The 25,411-nt window shown below is 45.6% G+C and overlaps 2 protein-coding genes across 11 annotated transcripts in view; both read left to right on the forward strand.

The window, feature by feature from the left end:
* The window catches only part of LOC138763384 (uncharacterized), a 144,825-nt gene extending 134,685 nt beyond the window's left edge, over positions 1–10,140 (forward strand). For 7 of the 10 annotated variants that reach the window (XM_069937436.1, XM_069937438.1, XM_069937444.1 and 4 more), the window contains 5 exons: positions 4,084–4,128; positions 4,878–5,020; positions 6,831–6,999; positions 7,640–7,803; positions 10,031–10,140. In XM_069937436.1, the coding sequence (XP_069793537.1) occupies positions 4,084–4,128; positions 4,878–5,020; positions 6,831–6,999; positions 7,640–7,803; positions 10,031–10,122 (613 nt within the window). In that variant the 3' untranslated portion in view covers positions 10,123–10,140. Of the gene's footprint in view, positions 1–4,083; positions 4,129–4,877; positions 5,021–6,830; positions 7,000–7,623; positions 7,804–10,030 lie in introns of those variants that run through there. The other 3 variants (XM_069937445.1, XM_069937446.1, XM_069937441.1) reach the window with 2 other exon arrangements.
* A 14,659-nt stretch (positions 10,141–24,799) lies between these two features.
* Positions 24,800–25,411, forward strand: part of LOC138763386 (carbohydrate sulfotransferase 11-like) — a 97,920-nt gene continuing 97,308 nt past the window's right edge. Inside the window, exon 1 of the mRNA XM_069937461.1 lies at positions 24,800–25,184. Coding sequence (XP_069793562.1) covers positions 24,959–25,184 — 226 coding nt within the window. The 5' untranslated portion in view covers positions 24,800–24,958. The remainder of the gene's footprint in view (positions 25,185–25,411) is intronic.

The raw sequence follows: 25,411 nt of genomic DNA on the forward strand, positions 1-25,411 counted from the left end.
ACAGAGCCCACCTCACTGACAAAAGGCAAAGGAGGAAAAACCCAACACCCAACCCCAACCAACCAATTTTCCCCTGCAGCCGCTGCAACCGTGTCTGCCTGTCCCGCATCGGACTTGGCAGCCACAAACGAGCCTGCAGCTGACGTGGACTTTTACCCCCTCCATAAATCTTCGTCCGCGAAGCCAAGCCAAAGAAAAGAAAAGACAGATGGTAGTGTAGGGTGACTGTGATTGGCTGAGAGTGTAGCCACACCTACTGGCAGGACTTAAAGGATTGCTCCTAGCCAGACCAGGTCATTCTGGACTGGTCGACCTACTTGTGATATGCTCCAATCTTTTAGTTAATAAAAGCCTTGGTTTGGATCAACAAGTCTTTGGTTCTTTCGACGCGCATCACAATAGGTATATTTTCCATGGGGAGGGATGTGTGATGGAGGGGAGAGGGCTGTGAGATGAGGCAGAGTGTCCTGTAGGTGGTACAAACTACTGCTCTCTATCTCCTCTCTCTCTTCCCCCTTCCACTTGCCCCCTCCCCCTGCACTCCTCCCCCCATTTTTATTCAAGCACCTGCCTCTTTTTTTTCATACCTTGATGAAGGGCCCAGGCCCAAAATGTTGGTTACCCTTAACTTCCTATAGATGCTGTGTGACCTGCTGAGTTTCTCCAGCACGTTTGTACACTGCACTTGACTCCAGCATCTGCAGAATTTCTTGTTTAATTTCTCAATTTACTGTTCCTAGAAGGATCTAGGGGCAGTCACGCGGGTGGGTGTGGAGTTGTGTGGTTGGGTGTGGGGTCAGCGGGTAGTTGTGGGGTATAACATCCATTTCCTGGACAACATCCTGAGGCTTGATGCTTCCCATTGCTGAGGCAGTATCTCTGTGTGAGTGTCTCTGTTCCTCTGTGCTACATTGGGATTCACAATCCTATTGAACTAGAATCCTGAGGCCAAAAATCCCACTCACTCTGTGTGTGTGTGTGTGTGTGTGTGTGTGTGTGTGTGTGTGTGTGTGTGTGTGTGTGTGTGTGTGTGCTTATAAAGGATCTGATGGCATTCCCTAAATTTAATTTCTCCTTGAATTCTTTTCAACCTCATCCTCACCCCACACTTGAGGGTTGAAATTTGCAATGTACTTTTTGCCAGATATAAGCATATTCTTCCCACATCCCACTGTCTAGCCTCCCCTCTCTCTCTCTCTATCTCTCTCTCTCTCTCTCACACACACACACACACACACACACACACACACACACACACACACACACACACACGCACGCACACACATGCACACACACCCACTCACACACAAAAACACAGACACACAAAAACACAGATGCCCGTGCACACACACAATCACACACATATAGACATACACAAACACACACTAGTCGCACCAATGGATACACAAAAATAATTAAGCATAATTTTTCACCACATATTTGTCTCTGGTGGCAGAACCTGGTTGTGCTGCAGTGACGGGCAGTCAGCAGCAGGTGGCAGTACCCTCCAGCTGTCTACAGCTATGGGCCTTCAGAGATGTGGATGCTGTGAACAAACTGGGGCAGGGCATCATCAGCTGTGCAGGCTCTGCAGAGCAATGCATGCTGCTGTTTGGTTGCAGGGTGCGTCCCTGTTTCTGTCCTTGTTGTATTGGGGCCATCCTGTATGTAATCCCCAGAATGCCTCAGTGCACCAACAACCAATGAGTGTTCAGCTTGTGCACCACAAGATCCTCAAAATAGCAGCGTGGCAATGGTCAAAGGGTCTGTTTCATTGAACCTAGTTGGAAGAGGGTATTGTCTGCTGATCCCTGGGGCAAACTCCATCTCTACTATTACTTCTCAGAGCATAGAGACTTCAGCCCATCACCTTGATGTTAACCATCAAGTACATTTATCCCTCTTACCATCTCTTTGTCCGTTGCCTTCTTTGCCTTGGTCATTTAGATGTTTATCAGAGACTCCTTAAATCTTATAAAGTTGGACAATTCCAGGGAAAAAAAATGCAGGAATTTCCACATTTCTCAATGAGGCTTAAGCAAACTGACAGATGTGGAAAATGCACAAATGCACATGAATTTTTTAAATTCAACAAACCTGCAGCTGCAAGGACAAGTAGTTTCCTGCTGTTATCATACTCATAAATGGACCCCTCATTGGTAAAAGATGATGCCTCTGCACTGCTTAACTCTAGTTTGCTCTATGCTCTGCACTTTGTCTGTGTAAATGTACACCCTTATTTATTTGATGTATTATCGCACTACCAGCTGCATGAGTTCACCTGCCTGGATAGCAGCAAAATGAAGCTTTTTAATACATTTGGTATCTGACACTGAATAATTCAATTCAGTAGTCCCTGCCTCCACCACCACCGGAGGCAGTGTGTTCCAGATTCCAAACACGCTCTAGGTGAGAAAGTTCCTCCCTCTAACACCTCTGACCTCATCCTATAGTACCCATACCCTTTTTTTTTAGACCCCTCTGCCTCTACCAGGTGCCCCTTCCTCTGCTCCAAGGAATGAACCTTATAACTGAAGAAACTCCATCCAAGGTAACTCCCTACTCTGGTGGAGAAATCTCCTTCCTCCTGTGTGGTGACCAGAAATGCACATACTACTCCAGCTGTCATCTAACCAACTGCATCAGAGCCTCATGCTCTAAGTTCCCCTGTACCTTCATCACCACAGTATCTCCTGAGCTGACACCTACTGAAACACACCATGGTCAGTTCTTTACAACTACCACTCCACCCACTGAGCTCCTCCAGCAGAGTTCGTTCTCCACATGCTGGCGTCTGCAGCCTCCTGTGTGCCTCTTTTGTGGAAACCTTCAGCAGCTGATACTGGGTAACCAGGAAGGAAGACATTTCCATAGTGTTCTATGGTTCTACAGACTGGGCCTCGCAGTATGTAGAACCATAGAACACCGTGGCATAGAAACAGGTCCCTCGGCCCATGTCGCCTGTGCTAACTATTAGTCTGCCTAGTCCCATTAACCTCCATCTGATCCATAGCCTTTCATGTCCCTCCCCTCCATTTACCTATTTAATCTTCTCTTAAATGTTGAAATTGAGCTCATATTCACCACTTCAGCTGGCAGCTCGTTCCAAACTCGCCAGCCTCCATGTGAAGAAGTTCCCCCAATGTTCCCTTTAAACATTTCCCCTTTCACCCTTAACCCATGTTCTGCTTGAATTTACTCTATCTTTACCCATCATCATTTTGTATATCTCTATTAAATCTCCCCTTATTCTCCAGGGAATGGTCCCTTTCCCTATAACTCTTGTAAATCTTCTCTGCAGTCTTTTCATCTTATTGGTATCTTTCCTGCAGTTAGGTGACCAGAACTGTGCACAATACTCCAAAATTGGCCTCACCAATGTCTTGAACAATTCACCATAACATCCCAACTCCAATACCCAGTACTGCGAATTATGAAGGTCAATGAGTAAACACATTCAGATCCTACAGAATGGAGTTGGAGAAGGAATAGGCTGCAGGGCTGTGGGATGGAGCAGGCCACACACACACACACACACACACACACACACACACACTGCTCCTATACCACCTCCTTGATGGGCATGTGTCAAAGTCAAAGATACTATGTGCTGGCTGCATTGGGTCCTCATTAACTCTGAGTCCTTCCTCCCTCTTTCTCTCCCTCTTCCCCTTTCTATCCCTCTCTATTTCCCCCTTCTCTGTAACCCTTTCTGTCTATCCATCTCTCTCTCCCCCACTTTGTATTCCCTCCTTTCTTTTCTATTTCCTCTCCCTTTATCCATCTCTCTAATGTCCCCTTTCCTTTTGTTCCTCCTTTTGGCTTATTCCTCCCTCTATCCTTTCCTCTCTCTCCCTCCCCATCTCTCCTGTCTCTCTCACTTTCAGTCCCTCTGCTTTTCCACTCATACTCTGTCCCTCCCTCCCCTCTCTGGATGTTGCTCCTCATGAGGTCATGTCCCTCTTTAGAACAAGAATCGGGTGCGACGGATCACAGCAGCAGGTGTGACTGCAGCGTAGGGTACCTCGCGGACTATGTCAGGGTGAGCGGAGGATTAATCGGGCTGTTTCTCTCTGTCCACAGGGTGAAGATCTCAGTGATGGACTGGCTATGGTCAAATCAGCAGAGGTGATGTAAACTTCCCGTTAATATGGAACGAGACTGAAGAGTGGGTTCAATGCAGGTGGGAGAGAAGGCAAAGGGAGGATTAATCATATCACAGCACCTCATCAATACTCCCCACCCCCAGCAACATCCCACCCACAGTGTGACTCCCCCATCAGTACTGCCCCTCCCACAGGGTGGCATTAAACTGGAAAGGGGGCAGAAAAGATTCATGAGGATATTACTGGGACTAGAAAGTTTACAATGAGAGCTGGATAGGCTGGGACCTTTCTCCTGGGAGGCTGAAGGACCTTATGGAGGTTTCTAAATCAAAGGGCATAGATAAGGTGACTGGTCACAGTCTTCCCCCCCCCCCCCCCCCCCACCCCCCCAGGGTAGAGGAATTTAATAGAGGGCAGAGGTTAAAGGAGAAAGGGGAAAGATTTAAAAGGGTCCCAATGGGCTTGATCATCACACAGGGGGTGGTGGGTGTGTGGAAGGAGCTGCAAGAGGGAGGGGTAGAGGCACGAATAATTATAATGTTTAGTAGACAGGTTGGAAAGGTCCACAGCGATTTGGGGCAAAAGCAGCCATATGGGACTATCTCTGGTGGACAACCTGGGTGGCATGGTTGAGGTGGGCCGAAGGGCCTGTTTGGAGCTGTACAACTCTGAGTAGGTTTGGTTTGGTTGTGGGGCAGCATGATGGTGCTTGCAGACAGGGTGGTCTAAGGTGGGACACCCCAGTTCCTGAAGCTGAGTGTGTTCCTGCAGGAGGGAGGCACAGATGCAAATACAGCAAGAGCGGGCATCGATGTCTCAGGACCGTCGCATCGTGCATCAGTTGCAACGCATCATACGCCAGCGCAGTCTTCCTGGTCATGAGAACTGCATCAAACCACAGGCAGTGAAGCAAGGTGAGCTCCCTCTGCCTACCCCCTTCCTCCTGTCTATCCCTCGCCCTCCTACCACCTTCCCCTGTCTACCCCTCTCCCCACCCACTCCCCTGTTTACTCCCTCATTTCACCTTCACCCTCTGTCTATCCCTCTTCCCTCTGCCTACCCCTCTTCCCTCTGTCTATCCTCTCCCTCCCTCTGCCCACCACACACCTTCCCTCCCTCCCTACTTTTGCCAATACTTCCCTTCCTCTACTTATCTGCTCTTCCCTCCCACCCTCCTTTTCCTCCACCTCTCCTTTCTTACTTCCCTCCAGTTGTCCCTCCTTTCCCTCCCCCTCCCATTCCCTCCTCTTAGCAGACCAACCCCACCAGCCTCATCCCCTCTCCTTGTACTCTTGCCCGTTCTCCCACTTATTTTCCTCACACAGGCCTATTAGCGCCCCTTTCAGAAGCATTGCCACTAAGGGGTAGCTAACTAACACAACCAGTTAGTTAACTGCTAGTTATGAGGATGGGTTCTTGTAAACCGTTAGATGTATGAATGTCTGGCAATGCTGGTCGCTGTTGTTACTGGACTAACCAGGCAGTGACAAAGGGAAAACTCTGGTTAACACAGACCAGTCCAGCGCAGGAACAGGCCTTTTGGCCCACATGTATGTGCTGACCATCAGGGCCAAATTAAGCTATCCCTCCACCCCCTGCATATTCAAGTGTCTGTCCAGAAGCCTCTTAAACATCACTACTATGTCTGCTTCCCCCACTGTGATAATACAGATCTATCACCAATGTACATAGTGTATATAGTTACAGTATCTAGACTGTGCTTACAGCGATTGGCTGAGAGCTTAAAGGGCTGTGTCCCTAGCCAGGTCGGATCATTCCGGACTGGTCGGCCACCTGTGAAGAGCTCCTGTCTTTTGCTAATAAAAGCCTTGGTTTGGATCAACAAGTCTTTGATTCTTTTGACGAGCTCTACACCCACCACCCCTAGCAGCAATCACTCTTGGTTTAAAATATTTTCCTCACACACCTCCCTTAAATGTCCTCCCCTCTTCTTAAACCCATGTCCTCTCGTGTGTGACATTTTTAACCTGGGAAAAAGTTTGTGACTGCCCACTCTTTCTATGTCTCTCTTGATTTAAAAAACTTCTTTAAGGTCTCCCTTCAGCCTATGATGCTGCAGGGAAAAGGCTATTTATGTTTATCGAGGTGAGACCACACTTGGAGTATTTTATTCCATTTTGGTCACCTCATTATAGGAAGGATGTGAAAGCTATGGAGAGAGTGCAGAGGAGATTTACCAGGATGTGGCCTGGATTGGAAAATAAGTCTTTTGAGGCAAGGTTAGCAGAGCTGGGACTTTTCTCTTTGGAGTGTAGAAGGATGAGGAAACTTAATAGAAGGTCTACAAGATTATGAGGCAACATCTGTTTCTCAGGGCAGAAATAGCAAACACCAGAGGATATTTCTACAAAGTGAAGGGAGGAAAGTTTAAGGGAGACATCAAGGGTAAGTTTTTTTATGCAGAGTTGTGGATGCCTGAAATGCCTTGCCAGGGATGGTGGTGGGGGATGAAACAATAGGGCCATTTAAGAGAATCTTAAACAAGCCGATGGATGGAAGAAAAATAAAGGGTTACGAGGTAGGAACAGTTTAGTTTTTTTGTTGGGAATATATAGGTCAGCACAAGATCGAGGGCTGAAGGACCTGTACTGTGCTGCAATGTTCTATATTCCATTTTTATGCAAAGTTTGAATTAATATTTTGCTAAATATTCATGTGAAAGTTGAAATGATTGTGGAGTTAATGTGTGGCCTGTGTTTGCAGTGATTGGATCCAAGGTTCAAGTTGTGCAAAGCCAACCCCCGCCTCTGCAGAGCCGTCTGACAGGAAAGATACCCATCTCTTCTTCCCTGTTAATCCCACCGCTATTTCCAGCACCTCCTGCTGCAAGGAAACCCAGCCCTCCTACTCTGCCTTTGGATCCTCGATACCAGTCAGTGTCACCCTTATTCTGTCAGCTGGGCGGGGGGAGAAGAGAGGGAGATAGTCAAGGAGAGAGGGAGTGGACGGGGCCAGGATTAATGGAGAAGGGAGAGAATGAGAGGGGATTTCTGGGAAATGGGTGTGGGCATTGAGGGAGAGATGAGAAGGGTGAGTGGGAGAGGATATTGGATGGGGAAGGGGATCAATGTAAATGTGCATGGATTGAGAGGGAGGAGATGAACAGGGAGAGATGAGGAGAGGGAGGGGCAGCAGGTGGGAGGGTGGAAAGGAGAGGTGGTGTGGGAAGGAGGGCAGGAGGTGGGCATGTGGGAGGTGAAGGAGGAGGAGGATGGAGATAGATATATGAAGAAGGAGGGGAATGGAGGAGAATGTTCAGGGGCAGAGGCAGAAGGGTAGAGGGTCAGGAGGCAAAGGGAGGAGAGGAAAGGAGAGGAGGAAGAGGTGGAAGGATGGAGGCTGAGGGGTGGTGTAGGAGGGGAGAAGGAGTGGGAGCAGGGGGATGTTGAGGATGGGAACTGGAGTTCATGGTGGTGTATGGATTGTAGCAGAGCTGGGAGAGGGGGACTGATGGGGACATTAGAGAACCCTATCCCCCAGTGTTGGCCATTTACAGATGGTTTCTCTGTCAGGGCATTTGTCCTGGTACGAGAGACATATGCTCCATCGGAGATGCCCCCTCCTACTCCCCTGGAGATGAAGCTGCTGAAGGAACGGTTTCCAAACTTCAAGCTCCCACTGGTAAAGCACAGGCCCAGACTTATTGACAGGAAGATCTACAGTATTGATAACCACGGTAAGTGAAAGGGGTCTGGTATGAAATTACAAACAACTCTGCTCCTCCATCTCGATCCCTCCCTGGGCTGATGTTGAGAATACAAAGGATCTCAGGCCAATTCACAAAAGTTATGGAGCACCTCAGCAGGTCACGCACCATCCATAAGAAGGAAAGGGTAACTCCAGCATGTTTATGTATTGGAGACGCATGGGAGGGCATCAGAAGCGCAGCAAGTAGGCTGGCATCAGGGCGAGACTGAGAGTTAACCCCTTCAGACCCGTGCTCCCAACAATCTTACTCACAAATGTAAGATCACTGGAGAAGAAAATGAATTCCCTGGTCCGTACCTGAACCAGAGAGGACTGCAGGGCTGCTGTGCTCCAGTGATTACAGAAACATGGCCCAGGACACCATTCCAGACTCAGCAATCTAGCTAGATGGCCTTATCTCCTTCAAGGCAGACAGAGATGCTATTGCTTCTGGCAAGACTCATGCATTTACATCAGTGAGAACTGGTGCACAAATGTCTGTGTGCTTACAACCTTCTGCTCAAAAGAGATAGAGTACCTGCTGGTGAAATGCACACACTCCTACCTGCCCAGGGAATTTACAGCCATGGTGATTGCTACAGTTTATGTTCTACCTTTGACAAATGAGGATGAAGCAATGATGGAGCTTTGCAGTGCCATACGTGAAGCCCAGATGTCCCACCCTGATGGTAGCTGGCGGCTTCAATCACGCCAACCTAAAAACAGTTTCAACAGCATGTCAACTTCACCACCAGAGGAGAGATCACCCTGGATTAGGTGTACAGCAACGTCCCTGATTCACATACGACTGCCCTTGGAGCTGCTTCATGGAGATGATTACCTACCATGGTCATGTAAACATCGAGGAGAACATGAGCTCAGTGACTGGCTACATCGACAAGTACACTGAAGATGTCATCAAGATCAAATGTTATGCAACCTGGGCTAAGCAGAAACCACGGTTGGATGCAGAAGTCCCTGCACTTCTCAGAGCTCGTGATGCAGCCTTCAGGACAGGAGACAAGTTGGCACTAAGATTAGCCAGAGCTAAACTCTTCCATGCTATCTGAAAGGAAAAGTGTGGATACGCACAGAAGATCCATAGAAAGCCTCTACTGCTTCCTTAGGTAGAGAAATCCATAGACTACTCTCTTGGAGAAGCAGTTCCACCATATCTTTTTCCTCAATCTAACCCCCCACTGCCTCCCCAAATCTTGAGATTGGCCCTGAGTTCACTAGTCTAACAACTTTCCTGTCTCTATATTATCTACATTTTTCATAACATTATAGATTTCTATAGATCCCTTTCCATTCTACTGAATTCCAGTGATTACAGTCTAACGTGACTCAATCTCTCCTCATGGGCTAACCCACTCATCTCTGGAATCAACCTGAAACCAGTCTATCCCTTCTCCAGTAAGGAGACCAGAACTGGACACAGTACTTGGGTCCAGCCTCACCAATATCTTGTACAGTTGCAGCAGAAACTCCCTGCTCTTAAATTCAATCTCTAAACCAATGAAGACCAACATCCCATTTCCTTTCTTGATTACGTGCAATCTAACCTTTGGTGATTCTTGCACAAGCACTCCCAAGTCTCGCTGTACAGCAGCATGCTGCAATCTTTCACTATTTAAATACGGTAATACTGATTTTCTATTTTTTCCTTCCAAAGTGAATAACCTTACATTTACCAACGTTATACTCCATCTGCCAGACTCTTGCCCATTTAACCTATCTATATCTCTCTGCAGACTCTCCACATCCTCTGTTCTCTGCACTCTGTCCCTTCTTCCACATTGTTTATGTTTATTGTGAACAGGTGTTTGGTGGGAAAGGTGGTGGAAATGGGAGGTGCTGTTGGTGTATCCCAGGTAACTGTGAACTCACACAACTTCCTTTAAACACTGGATTGATCCATCTGTCCCTCTACCTTGAGGAAGGGCTCATGCCTGAAACATCAGTACCTCCTATGGACACTGTGAGACAAACTGAGTTCCTCCAACATTTCTGTGTGATTTTATATCTGTTCCTCTAACACTGTTGTTTTTGTGACTAACAACCCTTCGCGAATCACACCCAACATTTCCCCAACCACACCGATCCATCAGCCTATTAAATTTGACATTGCAACGCTGCACATTGAGGGGCATAGGTGTCCGATAATGGGCCATAATTGGGAGGGGCATCACTCATACTCTTCATTTACCTTTCAGATTCCAGCGTGCTTGAGAAAAACCTGCCAAAACTTTACAATGGCTGCACAGCATGGAGACAGCATTCCAGCGTCAGACAAAGGACTAAATAAATGATCAATTTCATATCAGTTCTTTTGTAGTTGTTAGCTTTGAAAACATGCTTATCTAGGAGCACAGAGCTGGGGCATGACCAAGAGCCTGAACCCTTGGGATGTTCCCCCCCAACTGTCATATCCACTGAGCAGCACCCAAGGGTCATGATGGAGCAGTCCTGGGCAGCGAAGGCAAAGGAAATGTTGTGGGATAGATTTTGAGCTTTAGTGTCTGGGCCACATTCAGATGCATGAAGCTCTCAGTACTACCGCTATTGAACAGCCATTTTGTTACCTTCTCATTGACTATGGGGAATGTCACTTTTTAAGGTGGTGGACTCTAGAGCCATCTTGGCGGTCTGGGTCGCTGCTACCCGATGGATGAGGTGAGTAGCGGCCAGTGGCTTCCTTCCAGGGTGTGGGGTATGTCTGGTGGGTAATTGGATATGCACCCATGTTGACCACACCATCCCGTCGATGTGCATGCATTGCCACAGTCAGGGCCTAGCTGGCCCAAGATGGTGGTGCCCAGTGGACGTACGTGGCGTTGGTGCAGTTGGGCGACCCAATGGCAGTGAAGCTGCAGGTGACGTCATCCGAGTGAATGGAAGTGACGTCTTCAGTTGGGCGTAAGTCATCCAGAGGAAGATGGCGGTGCCTGGGGTGAGCACACTGTAGTGACGTCAGCAGTAAGGGCGGAAATGGTGGGCCGAGTAATGGCGTTGCCCCGTCCTTGCATGTGGCAGTGCTTGGGAGGACTCCCAGCTGGTTGCGGAGGGCCACAGCGCTCCTGACAGACCTGGAAAGGCACATCTTAGCAAAGTGGCTTTCCTTCCTGCATCGGGAGAAATGCGAGTTCCTCTCTGGGCAGCCTTTGCAGGATCACCTGTCTGACCCACACCAGGACCAGTGGTACTTACAGGGACGAGCTGCGCCAGCAGATGGCGGTCATTTGCATCTGCCAGGCCAGGGGTTGGGGGAGTCAGGCATTGAAGACCTCTGCATAATGAGCTGCAGCCTCCAGGGAGTGGACAACCTCCATTGTCCTGGTAAGTGAAGCAATGTTTTCCTCCAGCAGCTTCTGTCGGGTGCTGCTCAAGCACAGCCCTTGCATGCAAGTGTCCCAGATCAGTTGGTCAACTTCTCCTTTGGCCACCCCAGTCTTGGCCAGGCACAGGTGGGCTAGCTCCTGCAGGGTCCCCAGATAGTAATTTGCTGTCTCACCTGGCTGCTGGGACTTGATGCTGAGCAAGTACCGGGCATAGACCACATTTGTCAGAGGCTTGTACATGTTCTCCAGGATGGCCAACGTAGGTTTGTAGTCCATGCAGACCTTGATGGCCTGGAAATATCATGGGCCCAACTTGGTGTGGAGCACCATGAGCTGTTTCTGATTGGTGTTTAGCACCTCAGCCTGTGTTAGAATGATCGCCTTAATCGCGTGCTTCCAGATCTTGAAGCGTGCATGGGAATCTGGCTGTTGGGTGCCGATTTCCAGGTTCCCAATCGTCAGAAACTTCTCCATGGCCTCTCTTTAAAATTTTTACTGGAATAAATTGTGGCGCACTGAGGTAGCAGCAAGCAAGCACAAAACTCAAAAAACTGTACAACAGACTTTATTCTAGTAAAAGTCTGAACACCAGTTCAAGCCTTGGCACAAAACTCAAAAAACTGTACAACAGACTTTATTCTAGTAAAAGTCTGAACACCAGTTCAAGCCTTGGTGGCCCCCGTGTGACTGGCTCAGGAGGGGCTGGCTCAGGTTTATACTCAGATCGGTTGATTGAGAGGGGGCCAGGTGGAATCAACCCCTTAGGTGGTCTTCCTGCAGGTACTAAGATCGCCCCCTGCAGTAGGCTGGTGGTCGTATCACCATGTTGGCCTACTGACATCTTTTGCCTCTAAGTTAATCCACTGACCATCTTGTCATGCTTGTGTGGTGTCCTCATGAGACTGTCTTTAGCCTCACAGCCATTTGTGTGTGTGTGTGTGTGTGTGTGTGTGTGTGTGTGTGTGTACGTCCATGGCCATACACCTGCAATTAAAGCAAAAAATGCTGGAAACACTCAGCAAGTCTGGCAGCATCTATGGAGAGAGTAAAAGATTCAGAGTCAGAGTTCTCAGCTCAAGAACAATCCCTTCACCGAACTCATCCATGGCTGACCAAGTTGCCTACCTGAGCTTGTCCCATTGCTTGTATTTGGCCCACATCCCTCTAAACCTTTCTCCTCCATGGACCTGTCCAGTCAAAATGTCTTTTAAATCCTGTAATTTCCCCCACCTGCATCACTTCTGCTGGCAGCTTGTTCCACACACCCACCACCCCCTGTGTGAAAAAAGTATTCCTCAGTGCCAATTTAAATATCTTTTCCTCTCATCTTAAACCTAGTTTGAGATTCTCTGACCCTAGGGAAAGGACAGTGACCATTCACTTATTCATGCTTCACTTATTCATGCCTCTCATGATCTTAGAAACTACTAAGTCCCCCCCTCAACCTTTGATGTTCCAGGGAGAAAATTCCCAGCCTATCCTGCCTGAGAGTCTCAGTGTCAAACAGGAAAATCTGCAGATGCTGGAGAAGTAGAAGTAGATAAAGAGAACCATAAGATACAGAGCACTACAGCACAGAAACAGGCCATTTGGCCCTTCTAGTCTGTGGTGAAACATAATTCGGCTAGTGCCAATGACCTGCACCCATTCCATAACCCACCAGACCTCTCCTATCCATGATTCTATCCAATTTATTCTTAAAACTTAAGTGTGGTGATATGTAATTACACCATTAGGCCACCAGGGGTCAGCCCAGTGACCTTGTATATAAAGCAGTCCAGAGCTACAGTCTAGCCTTCCAGGTTCATCTTGCGGAGAGACAAGACCTCTTAGTGTGTATATTAGTTTATTAAAGCTGTCTTATATTCACACTGCTGGTGTGGTTATTGTCAGTACAGAGTGAGTCCACATTAACCACATCAGGTGGCACCTTGTTCCACACTAAACCTTTCCCCTTTCACCCTGAAGCCATGTCCTCTTGTATTTATCTCTCCTAATCTAAGTGGAAAGAGTCTACTTGCATTTATTCTGTCTATATCTCTCATTATTTTATAAACATCAAATATCCCCTCATTCTTCTCTGCTCCAAGGAATAGTCCTAACCTGTTTAATCTTTCCTTGTAACTCAATTCCTGAAGACCCAGCAACATCCTAATAAATCTTCTCTGCACTCTTTCAATCCTGATATCCTTCCTGTAGTTTGGCAACAAGAACTCCACACAATTCTCCAAATTTGGCCTCACCAATGTTTTATACTTCCTCACCATAACATCCCAAATCCTGTACTCAATACTTTGATTTATGAAGGCCAAGATGCCAAAAGCTTTATTCACAACCATGTCTACCTATGACACCACTTTAAGGGAATTATGTATCTGTATTCCCAGATCCCTTTGTTCTCCGCACTCCTTAGTGCCCTACCATTAACTGTGTATGTCCTACCTTGGTTTGTCCTTTTAAAATACAACACCTCACACTTGTCTGCATTAAATTCCCTCTGCCATTTTTCAGCCCATTTTTCCAGTTGGTCCAGGTCCTCTGCAAGCTTTGAAAATGTTGCTCATGTTCACAATGCCTTCAATTTCTTTTTTAAAAAAAGTATTTTTTTACTTTTCATAAAAAATTAACAATGATAACATTCCAACAAAAATGTATGTATATAAAAAAATTTGTATGAAGCAAAAGAAAACACACACAGATACCCTAACTCTACCCCATTCTGTTTTCCCCCTCCCCCTTTATTAAATACCTTTTCATACACCATCAGAGCTCATAGTTTAAATTAACATCAGGATTCAGGGAAAGCACTTTTGAATTTAGCAGCATTATTAAAGTTGAGCACCTACGTAGTTCAAATAAAGTAATCATATTTATATATCATACTTGTTCCTTAAATTGTATGTTATTTTTTCCATTGGAATACAACTATCTATCTCTGCTATCCACCTCACCAAGGTAATTGGAGAGTCCAACTGCCACGTGATTGCAATACATTCTTTGACCACTGCTAGTGCAATTTTAACAAACCAAATTTGAAACTCTGTAAGATCATTACTAATGTCTATAAAATTGCCTAACTAATAAAGTTCTGGATCACCTGGGAAGGTCACCCTTGTAATTCTTAATTAATACTTTAGAAATTTCTTGCCAAAAAGGTCTAACCTTCACACATGACCAAGTTGAATGAAAGAATGTTCCTTCTTCTATTTCACATCTAAAACACAATTCTGGTATTTCCGGCATAGATTTGTGCAACTTCTGTGGAGTGAGATACAACTGATGTAAAAAAAATATTAAACCAACCCATATCTTGCTTTAGTAGTTGAAGTTACACTATCCACACACCATTCAGACCAGGATTGTTCTGATATTGTAACACCTAATTCCAATCTCTTTTCAGTACCAACCGCTCAGTCCAAGATTTCGCCCTGCTCCAGCTCCCTCAACAGCCCCTAAGGCTAGAGCTGGATGAGGTTCCCACCCTGGATGAGACATATAAGGCAATCGAACAACTGAAAAGTGGCAAAGCAGCAGGTATGGATGGAATCCCCCCAGAAGTCTGGAAGGCTGGCGGCAAAACTCTGCATGCCAAACTGCATGAGTTTTTCAAGCTTTGTTGGGACCAAGGTAAACTGCCTCAGGATCTTCGTGATGCCACCATCATCACCCTGTACAAAAACAAAGGCGAGAAATCAGACTGCTCAAACTACAGGGGAATCACGTTGCTCTCCATTGCAGGCAAAATCTTCGCTAGGATTCTACTAAATAGAATAATACCTAGTGTCGCTGAGAATATTCTCCCAGAATCACAGTGCGGCTTTCGCGCTAACAGAGGAACCACTGACATGGTCTTTGCCCTCAGACAGCTCCAAGAAAAGTGTAGAGAACAAAACAAAGGACTCTACATCACCTTTGTTGACCTCACCAAAGCCTTCAACACCGTGAGCAGGAAAGGGCTTTGGCAAATACTAGAGCGCATCGGATGTCCCCCAAAGTTCCTCAACATGATTATCCAACTGCACGAAAACCAACAAGGTCGGGTCAGATACAGCAATGAGCTCTCTGAACCCTTCTCCATTAACAATGGCGTGAAGCAAGGCTGTGTTCTGGCACCAACCCTCTTTTCAATCTTCTTCAGCATGATGCTGAACCAAGCCATGAAAGACCCCAACAATGAAGACGCTGTTTACATCCGGTACCGCACGGATGGCAGTCTCTTCAATCTGAGGCGCCTGCAAGCTCACACCAAGACACAAGAGAAACTTGTCCGTGAACTACTCTTTGCAGACGATGCCGCTTTAGTTGCCCATTCAGAGCCAGCTCTTCAGCGCTTGACGTCCTGTTTTGCGGAAACTGCCAAAATGTTTGGCCTGGAAGTCAGCCTGATGAAAACTGAGGTCCTCCATCAGCCAGCTCCCCACCATGACTACCAGCCCCCCCACATCTCCATCGGGCACACAAAACTCAAAACGGTCAACCAGTTTACCTATCTCGGCTGCACCATTTCATCAGATGCAAGGATCGACAATGAGATAGACAACAGACTCGCCAAGGCAAATAGCGCCTTTGGAAGACTACACAAAAGAGTCTGGAAAAACAACCAACTGAAAAACCTCACAAAGATAAGCGTATACAGAGCCGTTGTCATACCCACACTCCTGTTCGGCTCCGAATCATGGGTCCTCTACCGGCACCACCTACGGCTCCTAGAACGCTTCCACCAGCGTTGTCTCCGCTCCATCCTCAACATCCATTGGAGCGCTCACACCCCTAACGTCGAGGTACTCGAGATGGCAGAGGTCGACAGCATCGAGTCCACGCTGCTGAAGATCCAGCTGCGCTGGATGGGTCACGTCTCCAGAATGGAGGACCATCGCCTTCCCAAGATCGTATTATATGGCGAGCTCTCCACTGGCCACCGTGACAGAGGTGCACCAAAGAAAAGGTACAAGGACTGCCTAAAGAAATCTCTTGGTGCCTGCCACATTGACCACCGCCAGTGGGCTGAAAACGCCTCAAACCGTGCATCTTGGCGCCTCACAGTTTGGCGGGCAGCAGCCTCCTTTGAAGAAGACCGCAGAGCCCACCTCACTGACAAAAGGCAAAGGAGGAAAAACCCAACACCCAACCCCAACCAACCAATTTTCCCTTGCAACCGCTGCAATCGTGTCTGCCTGTCCCGCATCGGACTGGTCAGCCACAAACGAGCCTGCAGCTGACGTGGTCTTTTTACCCCCTCCATAAATCTTCATCCGCGAAGCCAAGCCAAAGAAAGAATTTGGACTCCCATAGATCAGATTTAGTACTTTCTAACTGAAGAGCAAAAAACATACTGGTGATAAATTTGGGCATATTATCCATCCAAAACATTCCTTAACTCCCAGAAGACTCAATGCCTGTCCTCAACATTCCCTCAAGAAAGCTCTCAGTTGAATGAAACATCGAAATGTTCCATTTGGTACACCATAGGTCTGCTCATTTGTTCAAATGACATCAAAACACCATCTTTATCTTCTTTAGTTTGGTTTCGCGGATGAAGATTATGGAGGGGTATGTCCACGTCTGCTGCAGGCTCGTTGGTGACTGACAAGTCCAATGTGGTACAGGCAGGCACGGTTGCAGCAGTTGCAAGGGAAAATTGGTTGGTTGGGGTTGGGTGTTGGGTTTTTCCTTCTTTGTCTTTTGTCAGTGAGGTGGGCTCTGCGGTCTTCTTCAAAGGAGGTTGCTGCCCACTGAACTGTGAGGCACCAAGATACACGGTTGGAGGCAATATCAGCCCATTGACGGTGGTCAATGTGACAGGCACCAAGAGATTTCTTTAAGCAGTCCTTGTACCTCTTCTTTGTTATAGGAAGGGGATTCATTCATTGGATTAAGGCATTATATCAGTCTCGGTGGCCAGTGGAGAGCTCGCCATATAACACGATCTTGGGAAGGCGATGGTCCTCCATTCTGGAGACGTGACCCACCCAGCGCAGTTGGGTCTTCAGCAGCGTGGATTCAATGCTTGCGGACTCTGCCAGCTCGAGTACTTCTATGTTGGTGATGAAGTCACTCCAATGAATGTTGAGGATGGAGCGGAGACAGCACTGATGGAAGCGTTCTAGGAGCCGGAGGTGATGCCAGCAGAGGACCCATGATTCGGAGCCTAACAGGAGCGTGGGTATGACAACGGCTCTGTACACACTGATCTTTGTGTGTTTCTTCAGGTGGTTGTTTTTCCAGACTCTTTTGTGTAGTCTTCCAAAGGCGCTATTTGCCTTGGCGAGTCTGTTGTCTATCTCGTTGTCGATCCTTGCATCAGATGAAATCTGCATCTTTATAACAGTTCACTATACAGTGTATACCCTTTTGTAACCATATGTTTAGAATTCTTTTACCCATATACATTATTATGTAACAGATCTTTTACCGAAATTTCCTGCCATATTTTCACATGTTCCAAGATAGAGTTACTTATCTTCCTTTTTATTGATTTAATGCTCTATTTAGAAATAAAGTCTTTAGCTGTTGCTTCATTCATAGAATGTAGCCCCATACAAACCCAGTTTGATGAATTCTCTTCAAAAAAGGATGCTTAAAAATCTTGTTTGTGCAGCCAGATAATATTTTTTTAAAGTCTGGAAGTCACATACCTCCTAATTTATAATTTCAGGTTAGTTTTTCCAATGCAATTCTGGGCCCTTTGCTATTTCATAGGAATTGTCTTTCTTGATTGTTTAACAACTTGAAAAATTTTTTGGGTAAACCTATAGGTAGTGATTGGCACAAGTATTGAAGTCTCAGCATCACTTTCATTTTTACACACCTCACTCTTCCTATTAGTCTTATCAGAAAATCCTTCCATTTTTCTAAGTCCTGTTCTATTTTACTAAGATTATACAGATTTTGTAAATTGTTGTCTCTTACTGCTCCTATAAATATTTAATCCCATCCAATTTCCATGTAAACCTACTGCCTCTTTTATATCTTTCATTATCATGGTTTGTTAAGGGCATTATTTCACTTTTGTCCATCTTAATTTTATAATCAGACACTCTACCATATTTTCTGAGATTTTCCTATAACTTTTCCAAGGACCCTTCGGATCTGACAAATATAATAGTATATCATCTGCAAATAAACCAATTTTATGCTCATCTTGTCCAACCATGAACCCCTTAATCTTAGGATCTCTTCCAATAATTTCAGCAAGAGTTTCAATTGCCATTAAAAAAAATGCTGGAGAGAAAGGGCATCCTTGCCTCCTCGATTTACTCAAAGAGAATACTGTCGACATTTGACTATTCATAATTATCTTTGCCTGTGGACTGATATAATGCCTTAATCCAATGAATGAATCCCCTTCCTATACCAAATTTCTCCAATCTTTTAAACAAAAAGGTGATTCTAATTGGTTGTATGCCTTTTTTTGCATCCAGAGAAACTGTTATACTTGGATTATTCCCTGATTTTGCCATGTGTATTATAATCAACAGACTAGCTAAATTATTCACTGAATGTCTACCCTTTACAAATCCCACCTGGTCAGGATGTATTCATTTCAGTAGATATTGCCCAGCCTATTGGCTAATGCCTTTTCTACAATTTTGTAGTCCGTGTTAAGAAGAGAAATTGGCTTATATGATGACGTTTTTAATGGGTTTCTACTCTTTTTGGATAATAGCGTAATTATCGCCATTGAAAAAGATTCTGGAAGCGTCTGTGTCTCCACCGCTCGATCCAATGCAACCATCAGTAATGGCATTAACATATCTTTAAATTCTTTATAGAACTCAGATGGGAACCCATCCCCTCCCGGAGTCTTGTTAGCCTGCAAATTACTCAATGCTTTCTCAACCTCTTCCTGTGTAAAAGCAGCATCCAGGCCATTTCTATCATTTTCATCCAATCTAGGAAGTTCAACCCCTTCTAAGAACTCATGTATTCCGTTTTCATCTCCTGGTACATCTAATTTATAAAGCTCAGTGTAGTATTGCTGAAAGGCATCATTTATTTCTTTATGATTATATGAGCATCCTTCTGTTTTGCATTGATGGCCCTTGCTGACTCTTTCACCATTAATTGTCATGCCAGCACCTTATGAATCCGTCCCCCCAGTTTCTGCCTAGTTTCTACTCCGTATGTTTGTAAGGTATTATAATACATTTTTTTTGTTTTCTATTGTTCTATATTTATCCTTTTCACCTGTTCTCTGATATTATTTTTCAAGTTCCAATATCTCTCTTTCCAAATTATTTAATTCTACATTATATTCCCTCTTCACATTTTTCGAAAATGAAATATTTTGACAAGTCAAAAAAGCCTTCATTGTATCCCATATTAAAAATCTGTTATCCATTGATCCTAAATTTGTTTCACAAAATATCTCTCTTTGTCGCTGAATAAATTGTTTTAAATTCTCTTGCTTTAACCTTATCACCATCTGTAAACATTTCCTGTTTCTCCACTATTGAAATAGTGTAAGTGATGTCCATCCCATTTCAGCGGGGCATTATTCATTTTAGAGTACTCAAATGCTGCTCTTTAGATCGCTTCTTGATCCCTGATGCTCGAAGTCTCACAAGGACCGATTGAGGATGTTTATCCACATTTCTTCTAGGTCCAAAGGTTCGATGGGCTCTCTCAATCTGTACTTGTCTGCTGAGTGATTCAGCACAAAGTACATCAGGAATCCAGGATTCAAAGAATTTGACAGCATCTCTTCCTTCTGCACCTTCTTTTAAACCAATTATTTGTATATTATTTTGTCTGCTAAAGTTCTCCATGTGATCAATCTTATCAAGGAGCATATGTTTATCAATCACTAATTGTTTTGTTTGGTCCTACAGTTCTTCCAATTTCTTATTGTACTTTCCCATTTCTCCTTCAGCATTATTTATTCATACCATTAAATCGGTGATTGACTCACCCATGTTTTTGATCAAGTCTGTTAAATTTTTCATCACTCCTTGAACTTTTGCAAACCGTGTTCCTATGGTTTCCATCCCTGATAGCATTGCCTGTAATTCTCGAGGAGAAGTTTGTGAAGTTGAGGAAATTGAGGCAGCTTTCTTTGGACTATTAGTCGATGTCACAGATGAACTTGGTGATTCTTCCGACTTTGATTTCAATTTTTTTTCCAGTCATCTTTGTTAGTTATCAATATAAGTCAACTTTTGTAAAAGAAAAACTCAAAAAAGTACTTGTGAGCCATCTTTTAAAAACTTCACGGAGAGCTCAGCTGAAGCACGTCTGCTCAGTTTCGTCATATGGCCATACCTCCACAATGCCTCCATTCTTAGTATCATCAGTAAACTTGCTGATCCAATATACCACATTATCATCTAGATCATTGATATAGACAACAAACAACAATGGTCTCAGCATCGATCTCTGAGGCACACCAGTAATCACAGGCCTTCACTCTCTCTCCTCCCATTCAGCTAATTTCGAATTCAGTTTACATTGTTTCCATGGATATCTAGTGTCTGAACCTTCTGAACTAACCTCCTATGTGGTACCTTATCAAAGGCCTTTCTAAAGTCTGTGCAGACAACATCCACAGCTTTTTCTTCATCTACTTTCTTCGTAATCTCCTCAAAAAAACTCTATAAGATTAGTTAAACATGAACTACCAAGCACAAAGCCATGCTGACTATCTTTAATCGATCCTTGGCTATCCAAATACTTGTATACCCAATCTCTCAGAATACCCTCCAACAGGTTCACTGGCCTGTAACTTCCTGGTTTACTTTTGGAGCCTTTCTTAAACAATGTCACCTCACCCGTGGTTAAGGACTTTTTAAATATTTCTGCCAGGGCTCCTGCAATTTCTACACTAATCTCCCTTGATGCACAAGGGAACATCATGTCAGGCCCAGGGGATTTATCCACCTTTTTTTTGCTGTTAGGCAGCTAGTACCTCCTCCTCTTTAATCACTATATGTTCCATACCTCTACTGCTTATTTCCCTTCCTTCCTTATACACTACGTCACGCAGAATCCATGGAGAGAAATGGATCATCTACAATTGAACATGCCCTGACCCTCGACAAAGAATCCCGACCTGAAATGTTTGCTGCCCATTTCTTTCTTTGAATGGTTAAGGTTAAGGTAATATCAGCCTCTGAGAGAAGAATCTCCTGTAGGCTTCAATTTTTACTGGATTTCTCCTCAGTCAGGACTCCACCTCCTAGTGGAAACATCTCAACATCTACTGTGTCTTGCTCCCTCCCCAGGAATGAAGAAAGTCCTGATGAAGGGATCTGGCCCGCAAAGTTGACAAATCATTTCTCTCCCACTGATACTACTTGGCCAGTTGAGTTCGTCCACCTCATCTTGTCCCAACACAGTCACTATTTCTTTTAAATTCAGAGAAATACGAGAATAAATGACAAACATCAAAGTGGCAGATTGTCTGAGTATCCAAAGAAATTGAGAGAGCTGTTTCTTTTGAAGACACTATCAGGTTATCTCATAGAAATATAGAAACATAGAAGATAGGAGCAGGAGTAGGTCATTCGACCCTTCGAGCCTGCTCCGCCATTCAATGAGATCATGGCTGATCTTAAAGTTCAGTACCCCGTCCCCGCCTTCTCTCCATAACCTTTAATACCCTTATACTGAAGAAATAGATCTAATTCCCTCTTAAATATATTTAATGAACCTGCATGAGGGAAAGATAATCTAGATGATGTTAAGGAGACTGAGACAGGACCTGACTGAAATAAATAAATAAGATCCAGAGGGAATGAAAATCAAAAACCTTTAGATGCTGGAAATCAGAAATAAAACCAGAAAGCTCACTGGTCAGGCAGCATCTGTGTTACGTGTTGTCAATGGCAGGGCTGTGGGACAGACTGTACCAATAGAGAGAGATGGGTCATAGAGTGATGTCTGGCAGAAGCAGCCAGTTCTGAAACAGGCAAAGAGTGTTGTCTAACTGGTTTGGAAGTGTACAATGTGTCCAGACAGAAGATGGGTGCTAAACAGCAATGAGCTGGTGGAGAGACTCGGTGGATCAGGCAGCATCCATGGGTAAAAATAGTCACGCAATGTTTAGGGTTGAGACTTTTTATTAAGACTAAGATAATATTTCATTTATGAAAGGGGGAAAGCAGCTTGGGGAAGGGGGTGTGAAAGGATATTGAACAGAAGGTGTGAGAGATGGGGAGAGAGGTAGAGGGTGAGATCACCGGGGTGAGTGGAAAAAGTACAGGAGTAGGTAAAAAAGAGCTGGCAACAGTGGAACCCAATAGAGTGGGATTTACCTCAAATTGGGAAAAGATAAGCTTGGATTGGGACTCAGTGTCCCAGTACAGGAAGCCACAGACCTACAACTCAGAGTGGGAATAGGATGGAGAAGTAAAGTGGAAACAACAAGAACCTGTGGCTCGTCCATGCAGATTGAAGGCAGATGATCTACAAAGCAGTCACCACACTGACATGTCTGTCTGTGGCCTGCTGACCTGCCAGGTTGAGGCCACACATAAATTAGAAAATCACCTTCTTCCATCTGGCAGTCTCCGCCCAGATGGCATCAACATCAACCTCCAATTTCTAGTTTACGTACCTCCTTGTTTTGAACCCCCCCCCCCTTGTTTTCCCTGATCTCACTGGCCCCATTCCTCCTTCTCTTTCCCCTCCTTGCCCCCTCAATCCACCCAATACCTTCTTTCCTCCATCTTCTTATCCCTTCCCTTTTTTCCATAATCCGTTCTCCTATATGAGTGCCTCTTCCTCCCATAGATTATTCCAATTTCTTCCACCCAACCCACTTGTCATCTTATGGCCCACCACCTTCCCCCACTCTTTTACTCTGATCTCCACCCTCTTTCCAGTCTTGAGGAAGGCTTTTCGGCCTGCCCTGCGGAACCCCTCCAGCACTTTGGGTGTTGCTTGTGTTTTTTTTGTGAAGTCACAATACTGTGCACTAGAATTGCTGCTTCACCAGAAAGGAATGGGATGGCAGAAAAGGAAAAATACTGAGCAGGTTAGCAGACTCGAGGGGCTGAATGCTCTCCTCCTGCTCCTCATTCGCATGTTCAGATGAATTCCAGAGACAGGCAGCTGGTACAGCCAGTATCACATTTGGGGAGTGCAGGGACCAGATTTAGAAATGACTGCTTGCTGATTCAGGGAAGGGGATTTCAAAACAAGAACAAGAATTTTCAAATGGAAGTTCTGTTGGGCTGGAAGTTATGCAAACTGAATGTCTGATGTCAGTTAGATCTGTTGGGGGCAAGAGTTCCTATTTTGCAATGTTCAAAGTCTGGCAGGATTAATGATTCACCTTATCTCTGTCATATTCACTCAAACACTTGGTTTCTCTTGGGTCATCCTTTATTTTGTTCAGCTAATTGGATTGTGAAGCTGCTGTGATAATTGCCTAACAATCTGCAACACCAATTTGTTAGAATTTGTGCATTCAGCTAAAGTCCTTCCTCTCCAGCGCTAGGGAGGTATGGGCAATGCTAGCAAGGCATACCTCAAACAGTATTCCAGCTCTTGCCAGGATGCCACATCAATGGGAGCAAGACATCACCATATTTATACTTGTAGAACAGTACATCATAGGAACAATGTCTGCACTGAACATGATCTCAGTGGAGGGAGAAATGGCTAATGTTTCAGGTGATCCAGTTCAGCAAGTTCATGTTTATTGTCACATGTACCAAGATGTAGCGATAGTGATTATTTTGCGAGCAGACGAGTTATACATCTCAAACGAAGTTCAAGTAATACAGTACAGAGTGACAGAGAGAGAGAGAGATCAATTAGATCAGAGCAAAGGCAAGATTAGTGTGTGGTTCATTCAGGAGTCTGATAATGGTGGGAAACTGTCCTTGAATCTGGTGGTGCGTGATCTCTCAGTAGTGAATCTTCTTCCTGGTGGGAGGTAGGTGAACAGCGGGTGGACTGGGTGGGATGAGTCTTTTAAATTTTGGCTGCTTTTCCAAAGCAGAGGGAGTTATAGATGGAGTCGATGGAGAGGAGGAGGTTGCATGTGATGGAGTTGAAGGAAGGAAGGGGGTTGTGTGTGATGGAATCAATGGAGAGGAGGGGTTGTATGTGTGTGATGGAGTCGATGGAGGGAGGGGGTTGCTTGTAATGGAGTTGAAGGAAGGGAGGGGGTTGTGTGTGATGGAATCAATGGAGAGGAGGAGTTGTATGTGTGTGATGGAGTCGATGGAGGGAGGGGGTTGTGTGTGATGGAGTCTATGATGGGAAGGGTGTGTATGTGATGGTCACAATCCTCTGCAGTTTCCTGTGGTCTTGGATGGAGCATTGATGCAGCCTGATAGTATCCTTTCAATTGTGCACCTGCAGAAGTTATTCAGGAACACAGGTGACATACAGAAGACTCTCCCCAGCTTGAGAAACACTCATCGGGTCTCCAGTCTTTCAGATATTACTGTATAGGAGACCGCTGGGCCATCGAGTCCTGGTCCCCCAACCTTTCCCTTGCTGCCATAATATCCAGATATGCTCACGTTTGCAATGGGCTGCCACGTTGCTCTCTGCAGACGCCGCCTAACCTGCCCAATATCTCCAGTAGGCTTCTTTCTATTTCGCATTTTCAGCACCCTCCCTGATAGTTTCGAGTCGCTCGGGTTCCCACTATTACAAGTATTACGGTGTCGGAAAGAACAAGGCGGGAGGAGACGATTCAGCGCGTTACTTCCTCATCTCCTTTCCAAATCCCCCCAGTGTCCCGGAGTAACTCTCCGATGTTTTACGAATAAAAACGAATTTCGTTGAAACAGAACGTTTTGGGAGCGAATTGAGTTAGTGCTGCTCAGCCTGGACCCCTGGAGGGGAATGGTTGTGTCAGGGATCCTTGCTACACCGAGCGGTTACAGTGTGGCGGGAGCGGACGGGCAGCGGCAGCCGGGTTGTGGCAGAGAGCTCCGGTCGGCCCCTCACACCGCATGGGGAAGGAGGATGAGGGCGAGACGGTGCAGGGGGAAGGCGGCTCGCCTGGCGGCGGTGTGCGTCGGATCCTTCCTCTTGGTGATCTATTTCTTGTACGACGGCTTAAACCCAGGTAGAGTAACACCGTGAGCCATCTCGCAAACTGACCCAGGGTACAATAAGCTCAAAGCACCCTAAAACCGACCCACACCCACCCTCCCCACCCCGCGGGAGGACCGGGGGCTCAATGTCGGATAGCTTTTTCGCGAACCCAAACTCAGAATGAACTTGCATTTATATGGCGCCAGGATCCCAGTCTGTCTCTGCCCGTGAAACAGCTATATTTTTTAAAAGGTCATC

Source organism: Narcine bancroftii, chromosome 5 (genome assembly GCF_036971445.1).
Source record: "Narcine bancroftii isolate sNarBan1 chromosome 5, sNarBan1.hap1, whole genome shotgun sequence".
NCBI classification, from domain to species: Eukaryota; Metazoa; Chordata; class Chondrichthyes; order Torpediniformes; family Narcinidae; genus Narcine; species Narcine bancroftii.